Genomic DNA, 23495 nt, shown 5'->3' on the forward strand with positions numbered 1-23495 from the left:
TGTTTTCCTCATGTTTTGCCTCAACCCTATGTGTGACTGGGGGTAGTCCTGCATGTGTGTAATTCACGTGTGTTTTCCTCATGTTTTGCCTCAACCCTGTGTGTGACTGCCGACTAAAGTTCTGAAAATGTGTCATGGCCAGTATGGACTTGTTTTACTATTGGCTGAGAGATTCCGTGAATGCTGATCAGTATTTTTGTTTAGCCTTTTTTCATCAGAACAAGACTACAACATAGGACACATTTTGGAAAAGAGACAAAATATGCACAGGTTTGCTCTCTTTTTTTTTTTTTACCCCAATCCATCTGTTTTAAATTAGCCATTTGGAGAGATGAGAAAAGCGCTTCCATTATCTCTCCGTTGTTGTTGGATGGAAGTGTAGCGCGTGGTGATCACTACTCTGAATCCGGTACAGTTCAAGAAGAGGTGGTCTGAATAGAATATGGTGGAGGCTTTACAGTCATCATTACTTGTTTCTTTTCCCCCTAACTAGATACTTAATGTACATTCTCAGGCCCACTTCATCAACTTGGCTGAGTGCTCTCTCTCCTCTCTCTCTCTCCTCTCTCTCTCTACCTCTCTCTCTCCTATCTCTCTTTCTCCCTCACTCCCTTTCTCTCTCTACCTCTCTCTCTCTCTCTCTCTCCACCTTTCTCTCTCCCTCTCTCTCAATTCAGTTCAGTTCAATTCAAATGGCTTTATACAGACTGTGTCACTACATACATTGCCAAAGCAACCAAAAATATATATTAAAAGCAAAACAAACAAAAAAAAACAGTGAACAACATCAGAGTAACATATGAATAGTGGAAAGGTCACAGATACAGGTATTCATTCATAATCCTGAATCACTATTGAGCGGATTGTCACTGTGGGTTTGGCAGGAAGCTACATATTTTGCAGATAAAATGGCACAACTGGGTTTTTCTCCTAGAATAGCTTTTCTTTTGTTTAGAGTTTTTTGTGGTGTTTTTCAAATAAGTTATATACTTTTCTTTTTGTTTTGTAATAATTTGATTGGACCAGATTGTCTGAGTGCTGTTCTGATGTTTTATTGGGTTGGTATTGGTTTGTGATCTTCAAGATCAGCTGGCCGAGGGGGCTGTTCTCTGTGGTTTCCTCTTGGCATTGGAGGGCTTTGTAGTGGTAGGAGTGGGGGTTCTCTCTCTCTCCACTCTTCCTGTATTGGACAGGAGTACAGGCGTGACAGGCTGATGTTCAGCGTCTAGCTAAAAACAGAGTTTTATAGAAGAGTACAGAAGCTTTTAATGAGACCAGTTCCATCAGCTCTAGTTGTTGTGTTCATCCGCCCACGTTGGCCATTACATCTACCTTCTACAAATCCAGTTCTCTAAAAACCCTTAAATGCGCAATATCTTTTTTTATATATATATATATATACACACGCGCGCGCACACAATGGGCCTGTCACTCCCAGTGTGTGTGGGAACAGCGGTCAGGATTGAGATGAGAGCTTCTCTCAGCATTATGTTCCATTAACACCAGCCTGATTTCTGTCAGTCTGAATGGTCCCCAGGATATAGATGGCTGGACGAAGGCTTTTTATTCACATTATAACACTTCAAACATGCATTGGTTGGATCTCTAACCCAACAACTCTTACAGAGGGTATAGGGAGGGAGAGTATATAGGGAGGTGTAGCAGTTTGAATGTTGTAGGTATGTAAAAACAGTGGCTCATTAAAGTATTCCCTCCCTCTGGAGTTTTCCACATTTCATTACATTTTGAATGTTTATATCCAAATGGATTTAATCAGGAGTTTTTGTCCACTGATCCACTCAATACGATTAATGTCAAAGTGAAAAATGTAATCTAGAGATTATTTTAAATTAACTACAAAGATAAAACTGAATGTTTGATTGCATAGGTATTCACCCTGTTTAGTCAGTATTTGGTAGAGACTCCGTAAGCTGAAGGATCTGGAGAAGGTCTGTATGGAGGAGTGGGCTAAAATCCCTGCTGCAGTGTGTGCAAATCTGGTCAAGAACTACAGGAAACTTATGATCTCTGTAATTGCAAACAAAGGTTTCTGTACCAAATATTAAGTTCTGCTTTTCTGATGTATCAAAAACTTAGGTCATGCAATAAAATGCAAATTAATTACTTAAAAATCATACAATGTGATTTCCTGGATTTTTGTTTTAGATTCCTTCACTCACAGTTGAAGAGTACCTATGATAAAAATGACAGACTCCTACATGCTGTGTAAATGGGAAAACCTGCAAAATCAGCAGTGTATCAAATACTTGTTCACCCCACTGTATTTGGATACGTTTTATACAGTAGAATTTCTGCCCATTCTTTGCTAAATATCTCAAGCTGTAAAGATGGATGGGGACATTTGTTGAACATACATTTTCAGCTTTCTCCTCATATTCTGTAATGGATTGAGGTCCAGGCTTTGACTGGACCACTACAGAACATTGAACCTTTTGGTTTTTATGTCACTCCAGTGTGGTTTTAGCTGTATGTTCGGGGTCATTGTCCTGCTGGGAGATAAATCGTCGACCCCGGTCCTGGTCTCTTGAAAGTTTAGTTCAAGGATTTCTCTGCACTTTACTACATCCATCTTGCCCTCGATCTTCACAAGCTTTTCCGTGCTTCACACAAAGAAGCATTCACACAGCATGATGCTGCCACCACAATGCTTCATGGTGTTCTCATGATTGTGTACAGTGTTAGGCTTGCTCAAAACATAGCTCTTAGTGTTGAGCCAAAAAAGCGTTATTTTATCTCATCAGACCATAGAATCTTCTTCATCTTGGTCTTATAAATTCTTCTTGGCAAACTATAGCTGAGGTTTGATGAGAGTTGTCTTCTTGCCACTCTCCCATAAAGACCAATTTTGTGAAGCACTCAGGCTGTTGTTGCAACTTGCACAATTATTCCAAGCTCAGCAGTAAAATAATGGTAAAAGACTCCTTTAGATTTGCCTAGTGGCCTGCGCTCCCAGATACCCAGGGCTTATTTACAATAAGAGAGAGAGAATATGACGTTCCATAGCGTTTGAACTTTTCTCTATACACTGGCGTGTTCGAGATGTACCATGCAGTATTGTATCCGTCAATTGTGGAAAAATCTAGTGAAATGTGTGGCACAGAAACTGACGCAATTGTCTTCACACTTGCAAACCTGCATTGGGGGTTTATGGAGAATGTGGTGCACGCTTCCTTGGAAGGTGGCATCTCAAGCTATCGATTTCTGAAAATCCCTTGTATAGTGAAGGTAGTGATTATTTTATTTTATACAGTTTTATAAATGTAATTACTTTTTTTTCATCAGTGGCAAAAAAAACCTAATTAAATGCATTTTCAACACAACAAAATGAAGAGACGTCCAAGGGGGTAAATACTTTTGATAGCCACTGTGTATTTGAATCGATTCTGACCCCATATCTTTCTCCACCTTTTGTTTTTATAGACTGAATTTTGTTATTCAGTCTATAATTCAGTGTAATTCAGTCTTGTACAAACCCGATTTCAAAAAAGTTGGGACATTGTACAGTTGTGAATAAAAACAGAATGCAATGATGTGGAAGTTTCAAATTTCAAAATTTTATTCAGAATACAACATAGATGACATGTCAAATGTTTAAACTGAGAAAATGTTTCACTTTAAGGGAAAAATAAGTTGATAAGTTGGCATCAACACATCTCAAAAAAGTTGGGACAAGGCCATGTTTACCACTGTGTGGCATCCCCTCTTCTTTTTATAACAGACTGACAACGTCTGGATAGGAGCATATGTTGTTCTAGAACTTGAATATAACTGTCAGCATTGATGGTGCCTTTCCAGATGTGTAGGCTGCCCATGCCACACGCACTCATGCAACCCCGTACCATCAGAGATGCAGGCTTCTGAACTGAGCGCTGATAACAACTTGGGTTGTCCTTGTCCTCTTTAGTCTGGATGACATGGTGTCCCAGTTTCCCAAAATGAACTTTTGATTCGTCTGACCACAGAACACTTTTCCACTTTGCCACAGTCCATTTTAAATTATCCTTGGCCCAGAGAAAACGCCTGCGCTTCTGGATCCTGTTTAGGTACGGCTTGTTTTTTTACCTATAGAGTTTTAGCCGGCAACGGCGAATGGCACGGTGGATTGTGTTCACCGACAATGTTTTCTGGAAGTATTCCAGAGCCCATGTTGTGATTGCCATTACAGTATCATTCCTGTATGTGATGCAGTGCCGTCTGAGGGCCCGAAGATCACGGGCATCCAGTATGGTTTTCCGGCCTTGACCCTTACGCACAGAGATTGTTCCATATTCTCTGAATCTTTGGATGATATTATGCACATGATGATAACTTCAAACTCTTTGCAGTTTTTCTCTGAGAAACTCCTTTCTGATATTGCTCCACTATTTCTCGCCGCAGCATTGGGGAAATTGGTGATCCTCTGCCCATCTTGACTTCTGAGAGACACTGCCACTCTGAGAGGCTCTTTTTATACCCAATCATGTTGCCAATTGACATAATAAGTTGCAAATTGGTCCTCCAGCTGTTCCTTATCTGTAAATGTAACTTTTCCGGCCTCTTATTGCTACCTGTCCCAACTTTTTTGGAATGTGTAACTCTCATGAAATCCAAAATGAGCCAATATTTGCTATGACATTACAAAATGTCTCACTTTCAACATTCAATATGTTATCTATATTCTATTGTGAATTAAATATAAGTATGAGATTTGTAAATTATTCCATTCCTTTTTTACTCACAATTTGTACAGTGTCCCAACTTTTTTGGAATCGGGTTTGTAATTTTGTAAAGTGCCATCAATCTACACACAGATCCCCATAAGTAAATATAGGTTTTCAGGAATTTCTGACAATTCTTTTGAAAATACAAAACTGAAATCTCTCCAAATGGAGCTCAGATGAATCGTGTGTCCTTTCTTCATCCTGGAGATAATCTCCTAATAAAATCTATTGGTGAGAGAGCAGTTCACCAAGGCTCCCAATCCAGTCTGACAGAACTTGATAAGCTTTAAAAGGAAGAATGGGAGAAACTGCCCAAATCTAAGCTGCAAAAGCTGGTAGGGGCATATGCCAAGAACACCCAAAGCTGGTAGGGGCATATGCCAAGAACACTCTAAACTGGTAGGGGCACATGCCAAGAACACTCTAAACTGGTAGGGGCACATGCCAAGAACACTCAAAGCTGCTTCTCAAGTATACATGACAACAATGTCTATATCGCAACAATATATGAAGAAAGTGAAAAGGGTCTGTATGCTTTCTGAAGGTACAAAGAAGCAGCAATACAACGTTATGTGGGTGTTACTTAAAATGTAGAGCAATCAAGTCATATTTTATAGAATTGTATTTCCCACTGCTATACCTGGCCCTGTCTTCCTCCAGTGCAAATGGTTCGGCCTAGCCAGACTTCAGTATTATTTTAAAGTTTGTATTCATTTTTTCAGTTAGCTGCGGCCTTGACCAGGATTTCTAGATTGTACACATTGTTAAGATATAGTGAGAAGTCATAGCGATGTGTTTCAGATGCCTGTTAGAATGTGAAGGGGGAATTTCTGTACTGCCAATACTTTCCCAGCAGGTATCCATTTACAGATGTGCAGGGATCCACTATGAAATATTTTACTCTCCATGTCTCTCTCTCACATGGGTTGTGAAAAAACAAAAATGAACACACAAGCACACCCGCATTCTATTGGAATCTCTCCGAAGCACTCGCGCATACTCCAAAAAACAAACAAAAGACGTCCATTTATTTCTATGCAGACACGGACAGCCATTGCAGATGTGTGTACTAATCTCCTTCCAGAGACTCGTCCAGGCGCAGAGTGCTGACGGGGAGTTTTCCACTCTTCTTATGAAATAAGATCAGGAGACATAAGCGCCATCTAAATAACAGGCCTGCATGCCTTCTCACACACACACACACACACACACACACACACACACACACACACAAGGCGTGTCCTACTGGCATAAAAGGGGGACTGGCATATAACCCAAGTCCTACCCTCTGAATTTAGTGTAAAAATACAGCCCTTACAACAGGACCCCATGTAATTTAACTGTCTCTGGCTTTAAGATTCCTGACAATTTGGTTTGCACTTCATGCACGCACACACGCACACCAATGATTCTTCTTAACTGGCACATTTGCAAGACATAAAGGCTTATGTCTTAGGCGGTGTTGTGTTCCCAATAATTTGTGTTTATTTTACCGCAACAAAAAAAACGTAAAACCTATTTGCGAATTGTGCAACATTAGGGGCACTAGTGGACCTTGGACTTGGCATATCTATGTCTAACTGCTTCTAAATTTACTGTCCTAGGATTGTAGCCACATGAAAATCCAAAATAGTCTACCTGTGTAACGTGTAGCTTCAGAGGTTATTTATTTATGTTCCATGTTTTCTGTCTCTGAATACGGTGTATGATAACTTAAACATTATGAAATGGAAGAATGTCAATTAATTCACATTCTAAATCCTTAATGTTTAAATCACATCAGGAAACAACTTTTGAGGTCTGGGAAAAATAAAATAAATGTAGTTTTTTGTTTGTCTAGTTACCCTTTAATTTAGGTGCTTTTGTAATGCAAATTAGATTTTCAAAACAAATGGCCATTTTGTTTAAATAAAAAATTATTAAATTAGGTTATAAGGTTAGGACATTTTACTTGTTTCAACTTAGCCAAGCCAAATGATCCCTGTAGATATTGCAAGAAATATATCGATTCTTTCATTGTCTAGCAGAAATGGCATTATCCTAGTTGTTTTAGCAACCCCATTATATCTGTGGTTGCATCTTCAGTTCTCCTCTCTTTCTGAATTTCTGACCAATAATTCTATGAAACAATCACAAAACCGCTCATGCATTACAACTGTTTTGCTTGAAAATTACATTTAGATGTTTTTGCAAGTATGCCTCCCCAAATGAACATCTTGCTTCTAAAATGTTTATAATTTTTTTAAGCTAAACATGATAATTTCTTATCCATTCACTGCACTGTATTTATGAGTTACATATGGAGAATACCTCCAGTACACTTCCAGTGTACTCCAGTACACTCCAGTACACTTCTTTCATCCACATCTTTGTGAATTAGGAGGAGACGCATAGACCACAGGAAAGTAACACTGCATAAACATTACCGTGCGTAGTAAAGGGATAGACATTGGTTGTCATTGGTAAGGAGTCTAGACAGGGTATAACATTTTGGGCACAAATCCCATCCTATTCACTGTTATTAACATGTGTCCTGTTTATCCTGTTTACATTAGTGACTTTGACTTATACACTTAGACAAAAAAAATATGAACTCTAATATCTACTACTATAACTTGACTATGATTTGTTCTACAAATGCCAAAACGCTACTATTCATTTGAATTACAACCCTTTGTATTGTAAATCCAGTTAAGTCAATATGATTAATGTGGATAAACGATTAGATGATGAGGGCCAGATAGTGGTTGACCTGGGTGTTGCAGGTTGTTATTTCCAGAAAGCAGGATCACCCTTAATAGACACTGAAAATCAGCAAGAAATCTCTGGTGGACAACAGCGACCTGACAAAAAATGCTGTCAGCGACCCAACAGCATCAAAAAAGAATTTCAAGTAAATAACAAATACTTCAAAAAAAAGAATTGCTGCAATTACATCAGATGTCCTTAAAACAAACTTTTTAACTGACTTCAGTAGGAGATTCTCTATCCGAGGGGACAGCACTGAGCTTGCCTGCAATATCACCCCCTGGTGTAGCTCAAAATGACCTGGTATCGTTGTGAGTCAGAACAGTCTTCCCACACTTTAAATACGACATTAACTGTTCTTTGGAATTATTGGTGTGACATCAGCTATGGATTTATCCATTCAATTATACAGTCTCTAATTCCACACTTGAGCTTTTGGTGACATTGAGCGCTACTGAGTCATGTTTTTATATGAGGTCGCTGTGGTCAATGTGTTTGTAGATTCCTCTTGACAGGCACAGTGTTTCCACGTGTTTTGATTTGGGTACTAAACTGGTAATATAAGATACAGGTCTGGTGTATGGCTACAGGTGGTGGAGGAGCAAACAAACAAGCCTGAGGTTTAAAAAGTTAGAAACTACTGGTCTGTTAATAACAGTGTAACACACTTGTAGGTACATGTCCTTGCCATTCTCCCCCTCTCACTTTATACCCCCACCTTCTCAATCTTGTTCACTCGTTCATCTCTTTGCCCTATGCCACTTTCCTTCTCTCAATCTCTTCATAATTTTCTATCCCTGTCCGAACCACTCCCCCTGCCTGTCACTGCCAATCGAAAGAGAGGGAGGTTATGTGAGCCAATAAGATGGTAGGGAGGCTCTGCTATGCTTATCCCTGGCGTATCTGGGTGAACAATAACATCTTGTTGTGGTGCTGTGGCCCCTTAGTAGCCCCCACAACCCCCCTAATCACCTTCCCAATCGCTTCCCCCACTCTCCCTAAACCCTTCTCTGTCACCCCGGGAAGCTGATGTTGGGGGTCAGGGGGAGGTGAAGCGGGGGTGAGGGGAGACTGGTGGAAACGGGAGGTCTGAGGAAAAGAGAGAGGGAGAGGGATGGGGTAAGGTAGAGTAGGGAGAGCACTAGAGAAAGTGACCCTTTTAGACCCATTTAGAGAATGAGGATTTGTTTTGTTGTAGGATGTTGAGGAGAACCTTCTTCTGGCCTCTTAAAAGCATGCATACATGCAGGCGTGTCCAAATGCACATACAATAACAACATATTAACATTGATTCCCTTCAAAGTCCCTTTTAACTCTAAAACCCTAGTCTTAACGATAAACTTTACCCTAAGTTCTAAACCAAAAGAAATTGCATTTTGGGACATGGTGGCTACAGTAGCACACACACACAGCGCAAACCAAAATACATTGCAATACACAACATAGGAGGGATGAGCTAGATCCATGTCAGACTTTCAACAATGCTTTGCGCACACACATTTTGTGTTCTGTGTAGTGCATTTTTCAGAGCGTCTGCATGCATTGGCTGAATGAGAGGGGTTGAGTGAAACGCACTGAAATGAGAGGGAGAGTGAGAAGGAGTGAGGGTTGGCTGGAGGTTTGTCTGTTAGGTGTCAGCTGATGAATCCAGTCACCCTCAAGTAAGAACAGAAACCCAAAAATGTCAGATTATTCGAATACCCCCTGATTTGTGATGTTCTGACTGATGTATTTAACTGTGGGATTTTGTGTGAATCTCCCAACATATGACCCAGAGGAACATGTCGACTTAAGCAACAGACAAGGGTTAGCTGATCCATGACTGCAATGGTAGCCTGGAGTTGAAGCACTGGGTAGCAAACTGAATTCATAAAAATGAGAGGCAAGTTAGACTTCAACACTTGTCCGTAGCTAGACCTGCCATGGAAATATTTTGAAGCACCACAGGCACATTGGAGGACTAGCAAGGGCTTGTTACCTGGCTGTAGGCGACGCTCCTCAAGTGTTGAACCAAGCTCTGCTTCTGTCTGGGCCATCCCATGCCTGAACACCGTTGACGAACCAGGGATTCTGGTCATACCAGCTCTCGAAGGGAAACATTTTAGTTGTATCTTTTTCTTTCCTGTCACAAGCTATGCCTTGAGGGTCTTGGTCTCAGAATAACGGGTGGTCCATGTGCTAAATGGGTTCACAACTGGATCCTGCAGAACCATAGCCCCTAGAATGTCTTGGGCAGGAGAGAGGCGTCTGGTTATAGAAATAAACGTACAAAGGTTGTAAAAGTATGCGCTCACTAAGGCACTGTCTGTTAAATGACTATAATGTGAATGTGAAATGAATGACCAAGTGCATGACAACGTATTTCGCTGCTCGCTCCTGGAAGAAGAGATTGTAGACAACACCCTGACTGTGGGACCCAATTACAGTGGTAAATAGGAAAGGAGGAGCACATAGGACCAACCAAGTTATTCAAAGAAAGAGGGAAGGCCAAATTCTTGTACTGAAGTATCTTTCCATGGCTTAGTATATAAAAATGTAACCCTTTTAAACTTTTGCCCTCACAACTCATGTGAAATAAGTCTCAAAGCGTTTGGACCTATCGATCTGCTCTCAGTGTGGCTGAGTTAATTGCTGCCTATGCTGCACTTCAGGCCCTTGACTTTTTGGCACTGATGGCAAAATTGATTATCCAAGAAAACAGTAACCCTCTTGAGGATCTCTTTGTCTACACATTTTCCCATATTCCGAGAACATGTGGCTTCAGTTCATGAAAAACAGGTCTTATTTCTGGGGGATTTTCTCTCTTCCCCCTTGGTCACCTGTCTGTGTCCTCTTTTGACTTTTTAAGCTAATTTCCTGACGTTGGCTCACCACTTGCTGTGCAACTTGATGTCAATCTCCCTTGGATTCGTTTCTATCTACTCCTTTCCTCTTTTGACTTCAGCCTTTCCCAGTCCCCTCCCTCTCACAAGGGAAGCAAATCTCTTGACTTCATCTAGATGCTGTGTGTCAATTGAACTCCATTCCTTGTCTCTAATCACCATTTTGTCTCCTTTTTTTTTCTTTCTCCTCCAACTCTCCCTGAATACCCAGATCATTGCTGACAAAGTCTTTGTTTGCTCTAACTCTCTCCCATTTGCAAAATTCTTCTCAAAATTCTTCTCCCTTTTGACTTCTAAAAATTATTTAGTCAGCCACCAAATGTGCAAGTTCTCCCACTTAAAAAGATGAGAGGCCTGTAATTTTCATCATAGGTACACTTCAACTATGACAGACAAAATGAGGATAAAAAAAATCAGAAAATCACATTGTAGGATTTTTTATGAATTTATTGGTAAATCCCTCTGTAAAATAAGTATTTGGTCACCTACAAACAAGCAAGATTTATGGCTCTCACAGACCAGTAACTTCTTCTTTAAGAGGCTCCTCTGTCCTCCACTCGTTACCTGTATTAATGGCACCTGTTTGAACTTGTTATCAGTATAAAAGACAACTGTCCACAACCTCAAACAGTAACACTCCAAACTCCACTATGGCCAAGACCAAAGAGCTGTCAAAGGACACCAGAAACAAAATTGTAGACCTGCACCAGGCTGGGAAGACTGAATCTGCAATAGGTTAGCAGCTTGGTGTGAAGAAATCAACTGTGGGAGCAATTATAAAAAAATGGAAGACATACTAATAATCTCCCTCGATCCGGGGCTTCACGCAAGATTTCACCCCGTGGGGTCAAAATTATCACAAGAAGAGCTGGGACCAAAGTAACAAAGGCTACCATCAGTAACACACTACGCTGCCAGGGACTCAAATCCTGCAGTGCCAGACGTGTCCCCCTGCTTAAGCTAGTACATGTCCAGGCCCTTTTGAGGTTTGCTAGAGAGCATTTGGATGGTCCAGAAGAGGATTGGGAGAATGTCATACGGTCAGACTCAACTTGTTGTGTTTGGAGGAGAAAGAATGTTGAGTTGCATCCAAAGAACACCATACCTACTGTGAAGCATGGTGGTGGAAACATCATGCTTTGGGGCTGTTTTTCTGCAAAGGGACCAGGACGACTGATCTGTGTAAAGGAAAGAATGAATGGGGCCATGTATTGTGAGATTTTCAGTGAAAACCTCCTTCCATCAGCAAGGGCATTGAAGATTAAACGTGGCTGGGTCTTTCAGCATGACAATGATCCCAAACACACCGCCCGGGCAACGAAGGAGTGGCTTCGTAAGAAGCATTTCAAGGTCCTGGAGTGGCCTAGCCAGTCACCAGATCTCAACCCCATAGAAAATCTTTGGAGGGAGTTGAAAGTCTGTGTTGCCCAGCGACAGCCCCAAAACATCACTGCTCTAGAGGAGATCTGCATGGAGGAATGGGCCAAAATACCAGCAACAGTGTGTGAAAACCTTGTGAAGACTTACAGAAAACGTTTGACCTCTGTCATTGCCAACAAAGGGTATATAACAAAGTTTAGAGATGAACTTTTGTTATTGACCAAATACTTAATTTCCACCATAATTTACCAATAAATTCATTAAAAATCCTACAATGTGATTTTCTGGATTTTTTTTCCTCATTTTGTCTCTCATGGTTGAAGTGTACCTATGATGAAAATTACAGGCCTCTCTCATCTTTTTAAGTGGGGGAACTTTAAGTACTTTTTTGCCCCACTGTACCTATCATCCTTGTTACCGTTTTCGATTCACTGATAAAGGCACTTTTTATCATGCCATATTCCAAGCTACTTCCTCTAACCCCCAGGAAACTCGTTTCCGCCAGCTCCACACTCCTCTACCCCCGATTGTACGGTCTCTTCATCTGTGCTGTCTCTTCATCTGTGCTGTCTCTTCATCTGTGCTGTCTCTTCATCTGTGCTGTCTCTTCATCTGTGCTGTCTCTATATCTTTTCCGATCCGCAAAGGCAGATGGTCACTTAATATGGAGTATGGCAGTGGACTGTTTCTAGATATTAACAAATCCAAATTCCACACAAGTAACTTGTCAGTTTGCCCAATTTTCCTTGTTCACTTTCACATAGGAATGTGAAACACACCACCACAGAATACCTATAGCTAGAAATTGCTTTTACTTTTAGAACTTTATGAGCTGGATTTGCTGTCTGTTGCATTTTTTTTAGGAACATTACCTGTACATTTGGTAATATTGTTAGCTTATTGGTATCAGTATTGTAAGTAGAACTGCCTGGTTAGCTTGCCTTGTTGTGACCTAACAACATTAGCTTGAGCCTTGCAGCATTGGCAAACTAAGTCACAGTAATTAGTGGTGACAGTACGTAACAAGGTATGTGAGTAAACAAATGTATTTGTACCTAAGCAACAGTGAAATTGTGTGGCTAGTTTGCCTCGTAGCGAGCTAGCCAAGTAAGTTTGAGTGTGGCATTTTCAGGCCTAAACGAGTCCAGAGATGTGGTGAAGCTATATAGCAAATAAAGGTGACTGAAAAGTAGAAAAGTCCAATTCTATATAATTAACATTGTTACTAAAACAACAGCATCTGATGCCCTATGTTTGGCAACGCTATTCTTCCGGGACGTTTCCAAACCATTAAGTAGGTTTAACGGGGAAAAGCCTGATAAGGACAGCCAGATATATTGTCTTTAATGAGGAGACATTTTAATTGTCAGAAAGTAGAAGAAGGGTTTTCTCAAGGGAGATACACTTGATCCGCTGCTCTACCGTTCTGCTACATACAGTTGGGATTGCTTTTATGAGGTCAGTTTTAGGATTACAGACATTTTGGTACTCAATTTCTGCTCCTAACCCGGAAGACATTAGAACCAAGGCAAAATATCCAAAACATTCTCCACTCAGGCTCACTAGCTAGATGAAAGCCCCAATCAATAAATGGAACATTTCCTTTCAGGTTTCAGTTAAGGTAGTGCTGTTGTGTAATTCTTGCTTTTGGGCTTCAACAACAAAGTATGATGCTTTTTGGTTGATTAGAGCATGGGGTAAATAAAGTTACATTTTAATATAGCTAAGTTGTACGTTATGACATCCTTGCTTCATTATTGTAAATCACATTGTGGAATATTTGCTGAAAAATATAATACTAAAGCTCTCCTAAAACATTCTGTAGGTTATGTTTATAAATCTGTCATGAATCAACAGTTTTTTGTTGGTGGGTTATGAGACAAGACGTCTCGGGGGCTTTTTTTCTCTGGAGAGGCTGTTGGACAGCTGAATTCAGAGTGTTTGTGTCCGTAAATCCGATGTCAGCATGCTATCTTGAAGAGTTTAGCTTCTTTCAATGACAGTTCTCCTGCCCCACACTGGGCAATAACTCTCAGTCCTCTGCTTTGCAATGCACATCACTGCCCTCCTTGACTATGTTCCAACCATTTGTGTTTGTATCAAAAATGCCCAGTTTGTGACATCTCAAGTGAGCTGTTGCGCTAAACTTGATGCACATGCCCATTCTCTCAGCCCTATCCCTTAGACCAAGCTGTTTGGTCTTTTATGGAGAAAAGAGGGAGACATTAAACAGCAACATTATTGGAAAGCATAAAAATATTTCAGCTAAATTTTGAATCGAGCCACTCGAATGGAGATTTTTGAGAAAGGAAAAAGGATAGAAGAATGGGAGAAAGAGAGACAGAATAGGGAAAGACCGAGAATGGATGGTTTGATTTTGTTTACAGTTTTGCTCTAGTGGTTTGGTTTCCCAGATTAAATAGAATTCTGTTTGGAAATGAGGTGACGGAAGAGAGAGAATGATCTACAGTACATAGAGGGTGAGACCGAGAGAGTGGGGATATATGGTAGGGGAGGGGTGTAATTGATTTCAGACTGAACCATATTCTAAGGCCAAAGAAGAATCCCTCTTGTCAGACTCTTTATTTTAGAATCCCTGACATTTATATGTTGGCCTGCTGGCCTGTAAAACACACACACACACACACACAGAGACTTATACTACGACAGGTATATGCTTTGCTTTATAGGAAATTGTGTTTCGACAGATATAATTGAGCCCGTATGCTGCTCTTTGGAAATAACCTGTGAAATATCATGCAAGTGCACGGTTTGACACTTCATGTCACATATCCAAGACATTAAAACAGTACATCAAATTGATATCTCATGCAATCAGATCTGCACTACAGTATCTATATCAGTTGATCTCCAATCGGTTGGAATTTCTAGTCCTTGCTGCTTCGACTGGACTGCCTCGACTGGAATTGTTTGTCACGAGTCGTTTTGTCATGAAATAAAGAACTCTTGGCCAGGTCATTTTTGAACCGGATAATACTGACACAAATACCATCTTGCATAGCTCGAGTCACATAGTTGGTGGGTAAATAGTGAGTCCCAGAGATATATAGCGGAGAACGATGGACAGACACAGAGAGGTTGGCCTATTTATAGACACTGGACTGGACACATAATCTTTCACCCTAACTTGGTGACCTGTTACTGTGTTTCTTTGTCACCAACAGTGCTATTTTAGTCTTAGGAGGTCTGCACGGGATTACCGGAAACTTATTGAGGTTACCTTCAGAATGTGCTGCGGTCATACTGAATGTACTTATTGTCTCTAAGGATATGCCTTTTGTGCTCCGCTCAATTGTCCCCTTCAAGTATGGATCAGCCTGTATCCCTGTGTTGGGGTTCCACTCAGACGCCACTGGTTCAATTTGAGTAGAGCTGGAATGTTCCGTGCTTCCCCAGTGACCCAGCATATTACGAAATTACAATGATTGGCACTACTGACGGCAGCCAGTGACTGCTCTAGCCTTTTGGGGGCCCTAAGCAAAATTTTATTTGGGGCCCGCTCTTCCCTAGCAATCGGGGCCCTAAGTGGCCGTTAATGCCTTGAACCGGTCCTGGTGGCGGCTGTAGTAATCAGCTTAAATTCATCAGGCGCATGCAGTATCGACCTAATGGGTGCGCTGCGTAACTCGTGGGGGATGAGATGTTTGCTGTAGCTCTGCGATGGAGTGAGATTGAAACATGAAATGTATTGTTTTGATGTTTGCGTAGGCGTGCCACGACGTATCAAAATATCCCAGTCAGACTGAGAGCAGAACAATCCTTACCATGATGAAAGTGTAATGTCCCAATAATTTACCCCAGTATCACCTTTGACCAGTTTCAGTTACCTGGCTGACAGCCATGTAGCCTGGCATATAGCCTGGCATATAGTCTGGCATTAAGGCTGACGGGCTTAAAGCTTGGGAACATATATCTTGTGCACGATAGTGTGAAGAGTCTTCGGTGCGGTTAGGTTGTTAATTATGCGCTGTCCGGGGTTAGGTTTCACATCGGCCAGCTGAAAATAAACTGCAGTTACAGTTTGTCCTACCAGGGCAGAGAAGTGGGGGATGTGGAAAGCGAGATAGAGATGGGTAGGGACAGCATGAAAGTGTGTGCAGGGTAGAGCTATTGGCTCAGTTTTTCCCACTGAGATGACATTGGGTCACATCGCTCATGCACTCTCTCCCTCTCCCCCCCTCCAGCAAAGGGAAGCCCCCGTCATGGCCTGTTCATCCTTCCTCCTCCTCCTCTTCCCGTCCCTGGGTTGGCTGTCGGCTGTGAGATCAGCCTCACTGATGGATCCTGGCTTCATGATGTCATCAGGTATGCTTTATGACATCATCAGGCTTCCTTCACTCTCCTGTTGGTCTCAGGTCACTGTTACTGCTTTAGAGCGCGAGGTGATACTCATGCTGTATTTCACTTCATGAAGCCGACTTCATCTCACGTGGACGTAGGTCTGTTTTTTCTCAGTCAGACATACTGCTCTTTTTGGCTTTAAAATGTGCACACGTAAATCAATGCATTTTCTTGTTTGATTCAATATTCATGGTATGGGGCATTGACATTTGGTGTCAAATGTTACATCAGACATCAGTTGGAGTGTACTGCATTTGCACAAATGGGAAAAGTGGGTGGTTAAGCAAACAGCAGTCTTTCCCTTTCCAGAGGGTCAAACAGCTCCAGATCGATATTGAAGGTGAAGGTACATACAGTGTATTGGACTAGGCTTTGACAAAGTCCATGGATAGATGGATGGAAAGAGAGACCGAGAAACACAGGGAGGAACAGACAGACATGCAGGGCTACATGGGGGAGCATGGGAAGACATTCATTCAATATCTGTTCAATAACATGTGATGCATGTTAAACAGGACAACAGGAAAGTTAGAGAGCTTAGTTTGGATACGTAGTCAGATGCATATTTTCTGACTGACCCTTGTCTCCCACACATAAACTAATGCAACATAAACATCTGGGATTAAAACACAACAGACTGACCCAAGTCCCAGTGCACAATACTATAGCAGCATGAAACTTGGGCCTGGGACATGGTGGGTCAGGAGACAGACAGCTGGTGGAGAGAATGCCAAGAGTGTCAAAAGCTGTCATCAAGGCAAAAGGTGGCTACTTTTAATAATCTAAAATATATACTTATTTTTATTTGTTCAACACTTAGAAGGAGTAGGTGTGTCTAAACCTTTGACTGGTACTTTACATGTAGATTCAGTAACTACTGTAAAATAATAAATAATGATATGTAAAAACATGGTATACTAAATATGACTACGAAGAGGAGAACCAGAGCCGCAACTGTTCTGGTATAATTAATCTGGTGCTGCAATCTAAGGGACCGCATTGTTTGTGAAACTGTGCTCCCAGTCTCGGAGTTCAGAACACAGAGTTACAGAGAGGCATGACCCAGAGTGGAGCCATGTCCTTGCAATTCACTGGCTGCTACTCAAGTGGACTGGAATTGGGTTAAAGTGAGCAGCTCTGACCTGGCCTCTGGTGTGGAAATGTGTTTCCTTACACAATGTTTGGTCAGTCCGTATTGAGTGATCCAGAATATTTGGTCACTTTCCATGAGTCTGTCCTCCAATATCCTAGATTGTTCGGTGTTCTGGTCGGGAGCGCTCTGGTACGACGTCTCTCTCTGTGACGCTGTCTGCTTGTGGATTGGCTGCTCTCTACGGAGGGAGGCTTTCAACTTTCGTTGCTTCCTTTTTCCTCATCTCTCCTTCTCCTTCCGTCCTCCTCCCCCTCTACCCGGAGTGTCGATGGATTGTGAGAGCATAAACCTGGAGCGCTCCCATATGGATTCAGCTGTAAAGGTTAGGGGTCTCTGCTGACCTGTTGATGACTATTAAACGGGTGTAGCATTTTTTTTTTTAAAGGAGAGGAAAGCACTATCAACGCCTCTCAAACGGTAGTTAATCTGGATAACCTGACCCTAGGCAACAGTGAAACCAGAGCCTAGTCAATGACCATCTGTTTTGGCACAGAGAGAAACATCACTTCCTACACAATTATCTTAAGTAGGACAAAAAAGTAGCTAGCGTGATAAAGATCATGGAGTGTTTTATTTGAATGAGAGCATTGGACAATTGGACAGTTTGCGTCAGCTACCTTTGGTAAATCAATAGCAGAGGTTTAGCCTTCGAAATACAACATTCTGACATGTTTGACTACCTTTTGATCTGTTAAGAGTGGTGTTTATAGAAAGGATGCACCAATTAACACATTTCTAACTTGAGGATGTTGCCAGAAGAGTCCATAATTAAAACCTGACCCTAGTTTTTGTCCAGTCATGGCAAGAATTATCACAATCACAATTAATATATGCTCACGCTTAAGAATATACTCACACTTAATATATACTCACGCTTAAGAATATACTCAAACTTAATTCAAATAGTACAGTTCTTGAAAAACTGTAAATATGTTGGTATCCACATCTGTATTTCTTTGGTTTGTAGTTAAATAACACCAATAAATCTAAATGATGTACTAACTTATTCCCCAAAGAAATCCTAAAATGGCACAGACATTTTGTTGGCACCATCTAGGAGTTAGAAGTAATTAAAAAAGTAATTTCATTGTCACGTATCTTTAAAAGGTTAAGAAAATCATATAAAAAAAGACTTTGAAGACTTTCTCTTCAGAACTTGATGGAATTCTTATGGAATACGATATGGAAATCACTCATTCAAACAATTTGAATAGATAAGAGGACACATTCTCCTGGTTTCTCACTGTGTGCTGCAATCATAATGGAGAAAAAAAGAAACAGAATGGTCTGAGGTAGTCAGACACAAGGTTATAACCAAACAAGGACAATTGCAATGCTACAGGTCAAGATGTTCCTGTTTTCTAATCTATAAGTATGTTATGTTATCCAGAGGTTTAAGGCCCATGTCACTGTAGCCAATCTCCCTAGCTACCATGAGGTTGGCCACACTGGATGTGGTCACAAGAGAACTTAATGGAAGATCACAGTGAAGAATGGTGATAAAACACCTTGATTAACTGACAATGCTGACGTTTACTGAGCTGATCTGTCCCTAACTCAATGATATGGGGCTTGTATAGTAGGAGACCCGTGAGGTCCCCACTGTTGATAGACATGTCAGACTGCAATTTGTCAAAACACACTTGAGCATAACCATCAAATTATACATTTTGGAAAAGAACAAAATGTTTATTCACAGAAAACATTATTTATCATTCAAAGAAAAGTACACCTTCTCCATAGTTAAATGTTGAGGAGGTTCAGGGTTGTTTTGGAGCTGCTTTACTGCCTCTGGGGTGTCTTGAACTTGTGCATGGCATCATGAAATCTGGAGAATAGCAAGATGTAAGATGTAAGTAAGCAGGCTCTGTGTCAAAGGTCATGGGTCTTCCAGCGGGACAGTGACTCCAAATACACGTCCAAAAGCACCCAGGAACGGTTGATACAGAACGCCAGACTGTTCTGAAATGATCTGCAATGAGTCCAGGTGTAAATACTATTATATTGAAAACCTGTGGATGCAAAAGAGCCATTGAACATGACAGTGGAAGCAGTACTGTACATAGTGTGAGTAAAAATTCCTCCCAGTCAATGTAGGAGACTGTTTCGAGAAACAGGTTCATGACGTTTTTCAGCCCAAAGGGGCCACAAGGAAAACTTAAAACATGAAACCGAGCGCAAATGTAGGCGTTTGACAGGTGAGGGGTGAGATAGGCGTTGGTGTCTGCAGTCTGCCACAGGGGGAGTGTCAGTAAAAATAGCTAAACCCCATGCTAGTCCTGTGCTTCCTCTCTCCACCTTTTGTACCCTGCCCCATTACCGTTGACGGGAGGCAGGTGTGGAAGGCTGGGGCGGGTCGGTCTCTAATGTGCTGGAAAGCAGACATGCCCGCCTCTCATGCCCACCTCTCGTGCCTGCACCAGGCACACTCTGTCCAAGGTCCTGAACCTCAGTAGATGGCACGTCCTAGATCTGGGCTGGCGAGGCCAGGCCAGGATTGCGAAGCCACCATTGATTCCAAATTCCCCTAAAACAGTCTTGGGTTTCTAATTTGTTTGCTACAATTGGTAACACAGCCATGCTTGCTCTTTTTATCTGGCCCAATCTGCCTTTTTCTAGCCCTGAGGCATCACCTTGATGACAGTGATTTAGTGACTATATTACTTGATATTTGGCGCCATCTAGGCAATACCTGAAATAGTGAACTACGTTCAAGAATACATGGTGGCTCAGCCTTTCCTTGCAACACCCTAAAGCAGAGGTCTCAAAACGGTTACACGGAGGGCCGAGTGTCTGCAGGTTTTTGCTCTCACCTTGTACTTAATTGACTAATTAGGTCACCAATTGGTTCGTTTCTACCCCCACCTGGTTGTTTAGGTCTGAACTGGGAACCAATTTAAAGGAAAACCCAAAAATCTGCAGACTCATGGCCCTCCGTGGAAAGTGATCCATTAACGCTACTGTAAAAGTAATGTGATGAAGTCCCTAGTATCTCAGTATGCAATCAGAGCACTAGGCATAGTAGATATCTGAAAAGCTTAATTTTAACAATAAACCTTTTAACCACTTAAATGTTATCACAAGTTTTAACAAAATTTATAACAATGTCCCGGCATTGATGGATACACATGCTGAATATGGTCTTTTTGAACTATTTTCACCATAAGAATTAAAAGATTTAAGCTGATACTTCAATTTTGTCACCACAGGGAGCATTCTGTGGTACGGAGTACTTTGGAACTGCAGGTATCATAAATAATTTGGTTACAGTGACTGTTTTAATCACTCTTTATCTTACTTAGGCTGGTAGCAGGCTGCCAACAGTTTTATCGCAATCAATTTGTGTTTCTTCCAGTTTACAGGAACTTCTGATTAGTATCTTCAGTAGATTACAACTGGCCATTAAACATAGGTTAATATGGTTTTAGGATTCAAAAATTAGGATTCATTCCATACATAGTGCACTACTTTTGATCCAAGCCCTATGTAGAATTGGGCACCATTTGGGATGCAGACACCAAGTGTATTTGTTTGATTGGTTGCCCAAACAAGGCCATGTTACAGCCAGCTGGCTCAGTGCTCCGCATCAACCGTGAAACATCTGTACACAGAGAACAGCTGCTGATAGTGAAAGCAAACAACCTTTTCATCAGCCTCTCTCTGCCTCCGTCCTAACTCTGTGCCTCAATCCTAGCTCTCTTCCTCAGTCCTAGCTCGCAGCCTCCGTTATAGCTCTCAGGAGTTCTCAATCTGTTCTTGGTTGTTTAGTCTTCTCTACCCGTTAAATGTATTCACCAGACGTGTCTTTTAGCTGCAAGATCTTTTTGGGTTTTCCTGGAAATCAAGGGTTTTCTCCTGTAAAACGTATTGTTACTAGTTAGCAGACTGCATAATAAGCAGATAGGACGCTTTTGGAGATGTTTCCTTGTGTTTTAAGGCCCGACCAGGGTAATTAGAGAGAGAGCGAGAGAGAGTGTCTATTTGTGTGCGGATGCGTGTTTGTGTTTGTGTGTGTGTATTCATGTGAATGTCTGGGCTATGTCTATTGATCCTGCTGTTTTAGAGCTCTTGCACTTTAGCCATGGAGTCTATAACAGACTTCACAGGGTATGGGAAGTCTTAGTGTACACACACACACACACACACACACACACACACACACGATACTGTATACTGGACTGTAAACACACTACCATTTCAGAGCCCTCAGAGTAAGCCCTCCAAAGACCATCACTGGGGTATGTTTACAGTTTCCAATTCCAGGAGAGGCAGACCCTGAAGATACAGACAATATGTTATGGGGAGCAACAACAATTAAAACATGGAAGAATTGAAAGCCTTCTGGGATGTAATGGTGGGTAGCTGAACATGCTGTTGAACTAGCATAATGAAATGTTGGGAAAAAACTGCTAGTCAATAACACACGTTCAATCTGCAATGTCAGGTTGGCACAACATGAAGGCACATAGGAATCTAGTACGTTGTCGATCGTTTATCAGGCCTGTATGAAAGCAAACATAAACATTCAGTGCTATTTATTCCAGATAATCTGCAAGTCCGCCAGACTGGACAGAATGTTGTGAAAAGTGTCTTGTCTCAAGATTACAAAGTAAAGTAACCTATAATGTTTAGAGCCACCCTATACTGTCATTCTGAGAGTCCGACTGAGAATATCAACAGTGCAATCCAATGCCAAAGCTGTATGTTGTGTCTGTGCATGAGCGTGCGTGCGCGTGTGTGTGTGTGCGTGCACATGCGTGTGTGTACGTTTGTATAAACACGCGCCTGTAAGTGAGAGCACGGTGCGTTTTGTGTGTTTGTGTGAATGTCTGGGAGGTGTACCTATTGACCCCGCTGTTTGGAGCTCTTGCTCTCTAGCCCGTGCGGACTGTAACAGGCAATGGCCACACAGGGTCTGAGGAATCTTAGTGTACACACACATACAAGATGCTGTATACTGGACTGTAAACACACCATTTCAGAGCCCTCAGTGGAAACCCTTCAAAGACCATCACTGGGGTATGTTTACAGTTTGTAGCAAGGCTGGGCTAATTCCAGGAGAGGCAGACCCTGAAGATGCAGACAATATGTTATGGGGAGCAACAACCATTAAAACATGGAAGAATTTAGAGACGTCTTCTGGGATGTATGGTGGCATTAGAACTGGCAGTTGAACCAGCCCCACAACAAATACAGGACCATCCAGACTTATTTACTCCCTTGGAAAAAGGCCATGAATAATTTTCTAATAATAAATAAACTTGATCATACAAATTTCACAGAACCAGTGTATTTCTAACGTTATGTAATGCTTTGAGGAGCATGTATCCATTGCCCAGATAAATACATTTTAATGATTGTAAAGGTTGGTTTTACCCACAACAAAAATGTAACAGGAATGTTGAAATGGAGACCTAAGGTAAGAATTAAGCTTTTCCCCAAACGGGCACAATCCAAAACTAAACAATTAGTGACAGTGTAGGTAGAGATGTGAAACAATAGTAAATAGTAACATAAAACAAACCCTGGCGAATAACCAGTGGTTGTTTCCCAACCTTTCTGTGACTCAACAACGGGGGAGAGAGGAGATCCTAAGGCTATTGCTAAGGCAATGCATTTCAAAACCATTCGTTTTCTGGTGAGGGTCATTTCGTCCTCTCTCCATAGCAGGTTGTTTGACCATCCAGCCATAGAACAGAAAGGGATTAAGGACAACAGGTGAATGGAATTATCTTTCCCCTACTCACCCCTCAGTCCCCAGGATGCCGTTCCCTCTCACAATTTTCTCAGTTGATGGGGAAGCACCGCTTGTTGCTTAGTGACCATAGACATACAGTATAATCCAGGGGTATTGAACCTTGAACCCCATAATCAGAGACATTTTCAAACTCGGGACGCAATTAGTGATGTGATCAGAAAAACAGCAGGCTCTGCCCCTCGTAGTGTAAGAATCGAATAACCCTGATATCATCCATGGAAGGGTTGGTCTTAAGGAGACATCATGGCTCCCTACAGCCCACTGCCTCTGACGATAAGCACTGTGGATGCTGGTCAATTCCTGGATGAAAGACCAGATGCTGTTGTATTTCTATTGTCGGTTTTGGCTGTCAGGTTTTTCTTTCCCACATTTCTAAATGTAATTACAGGGAAAACCTTGGGAAAGCAAAAGCCTACTGCTGAATAGAGAAGCCTAATCTGTTTCCAGAATAGTTTTTTCCCCTTCTCAACAAATACAACAAGTAGTGTGCA

At 41.5% G+C, this 23495-nt stretch overlaps 1 protein-coding gene across 5 annotated transcripts in view; it reads left to right on the forward strand.

The window, feature by feature from the left end:
- The window catches only part of ghra (growth hormone receptor a), a 62708-nt gene that overhangs the window by 11770 nt on the left and 27443 nt on the right, over positions 1 to 23495 (forward strand). For all 5 annotated transcript variants that reach the window (XM_034296555.1, XM_034296556.1, XM_010892456.4 and 2 more), the window contains one exon: positions 15937 to 16057. In XM_034296555.1, coding sequence (XP_034152446.1) covers positions 15955 to 16057 — 103 coding nt within the window. In that variant the 5' untranslated portion in view covers positions 15937 to 15954. The remainder of the gene's footprint in view (positions 1 to 15936; positions 16058 to 23495) is intronic.

This window comes from Esox lucius, chromosome 13, assembly GCF_011004845.1.
Source record: "Esox lucius isolate fEsoLuc1 chromosome 13, fEsoLuc1.pri, whole genome shotgun sequence".
NCBI lineage: Eukaryota > Metazoa > Chordata > Actinopteri > Esociformes > Esocidae > Esox > Esox lucius.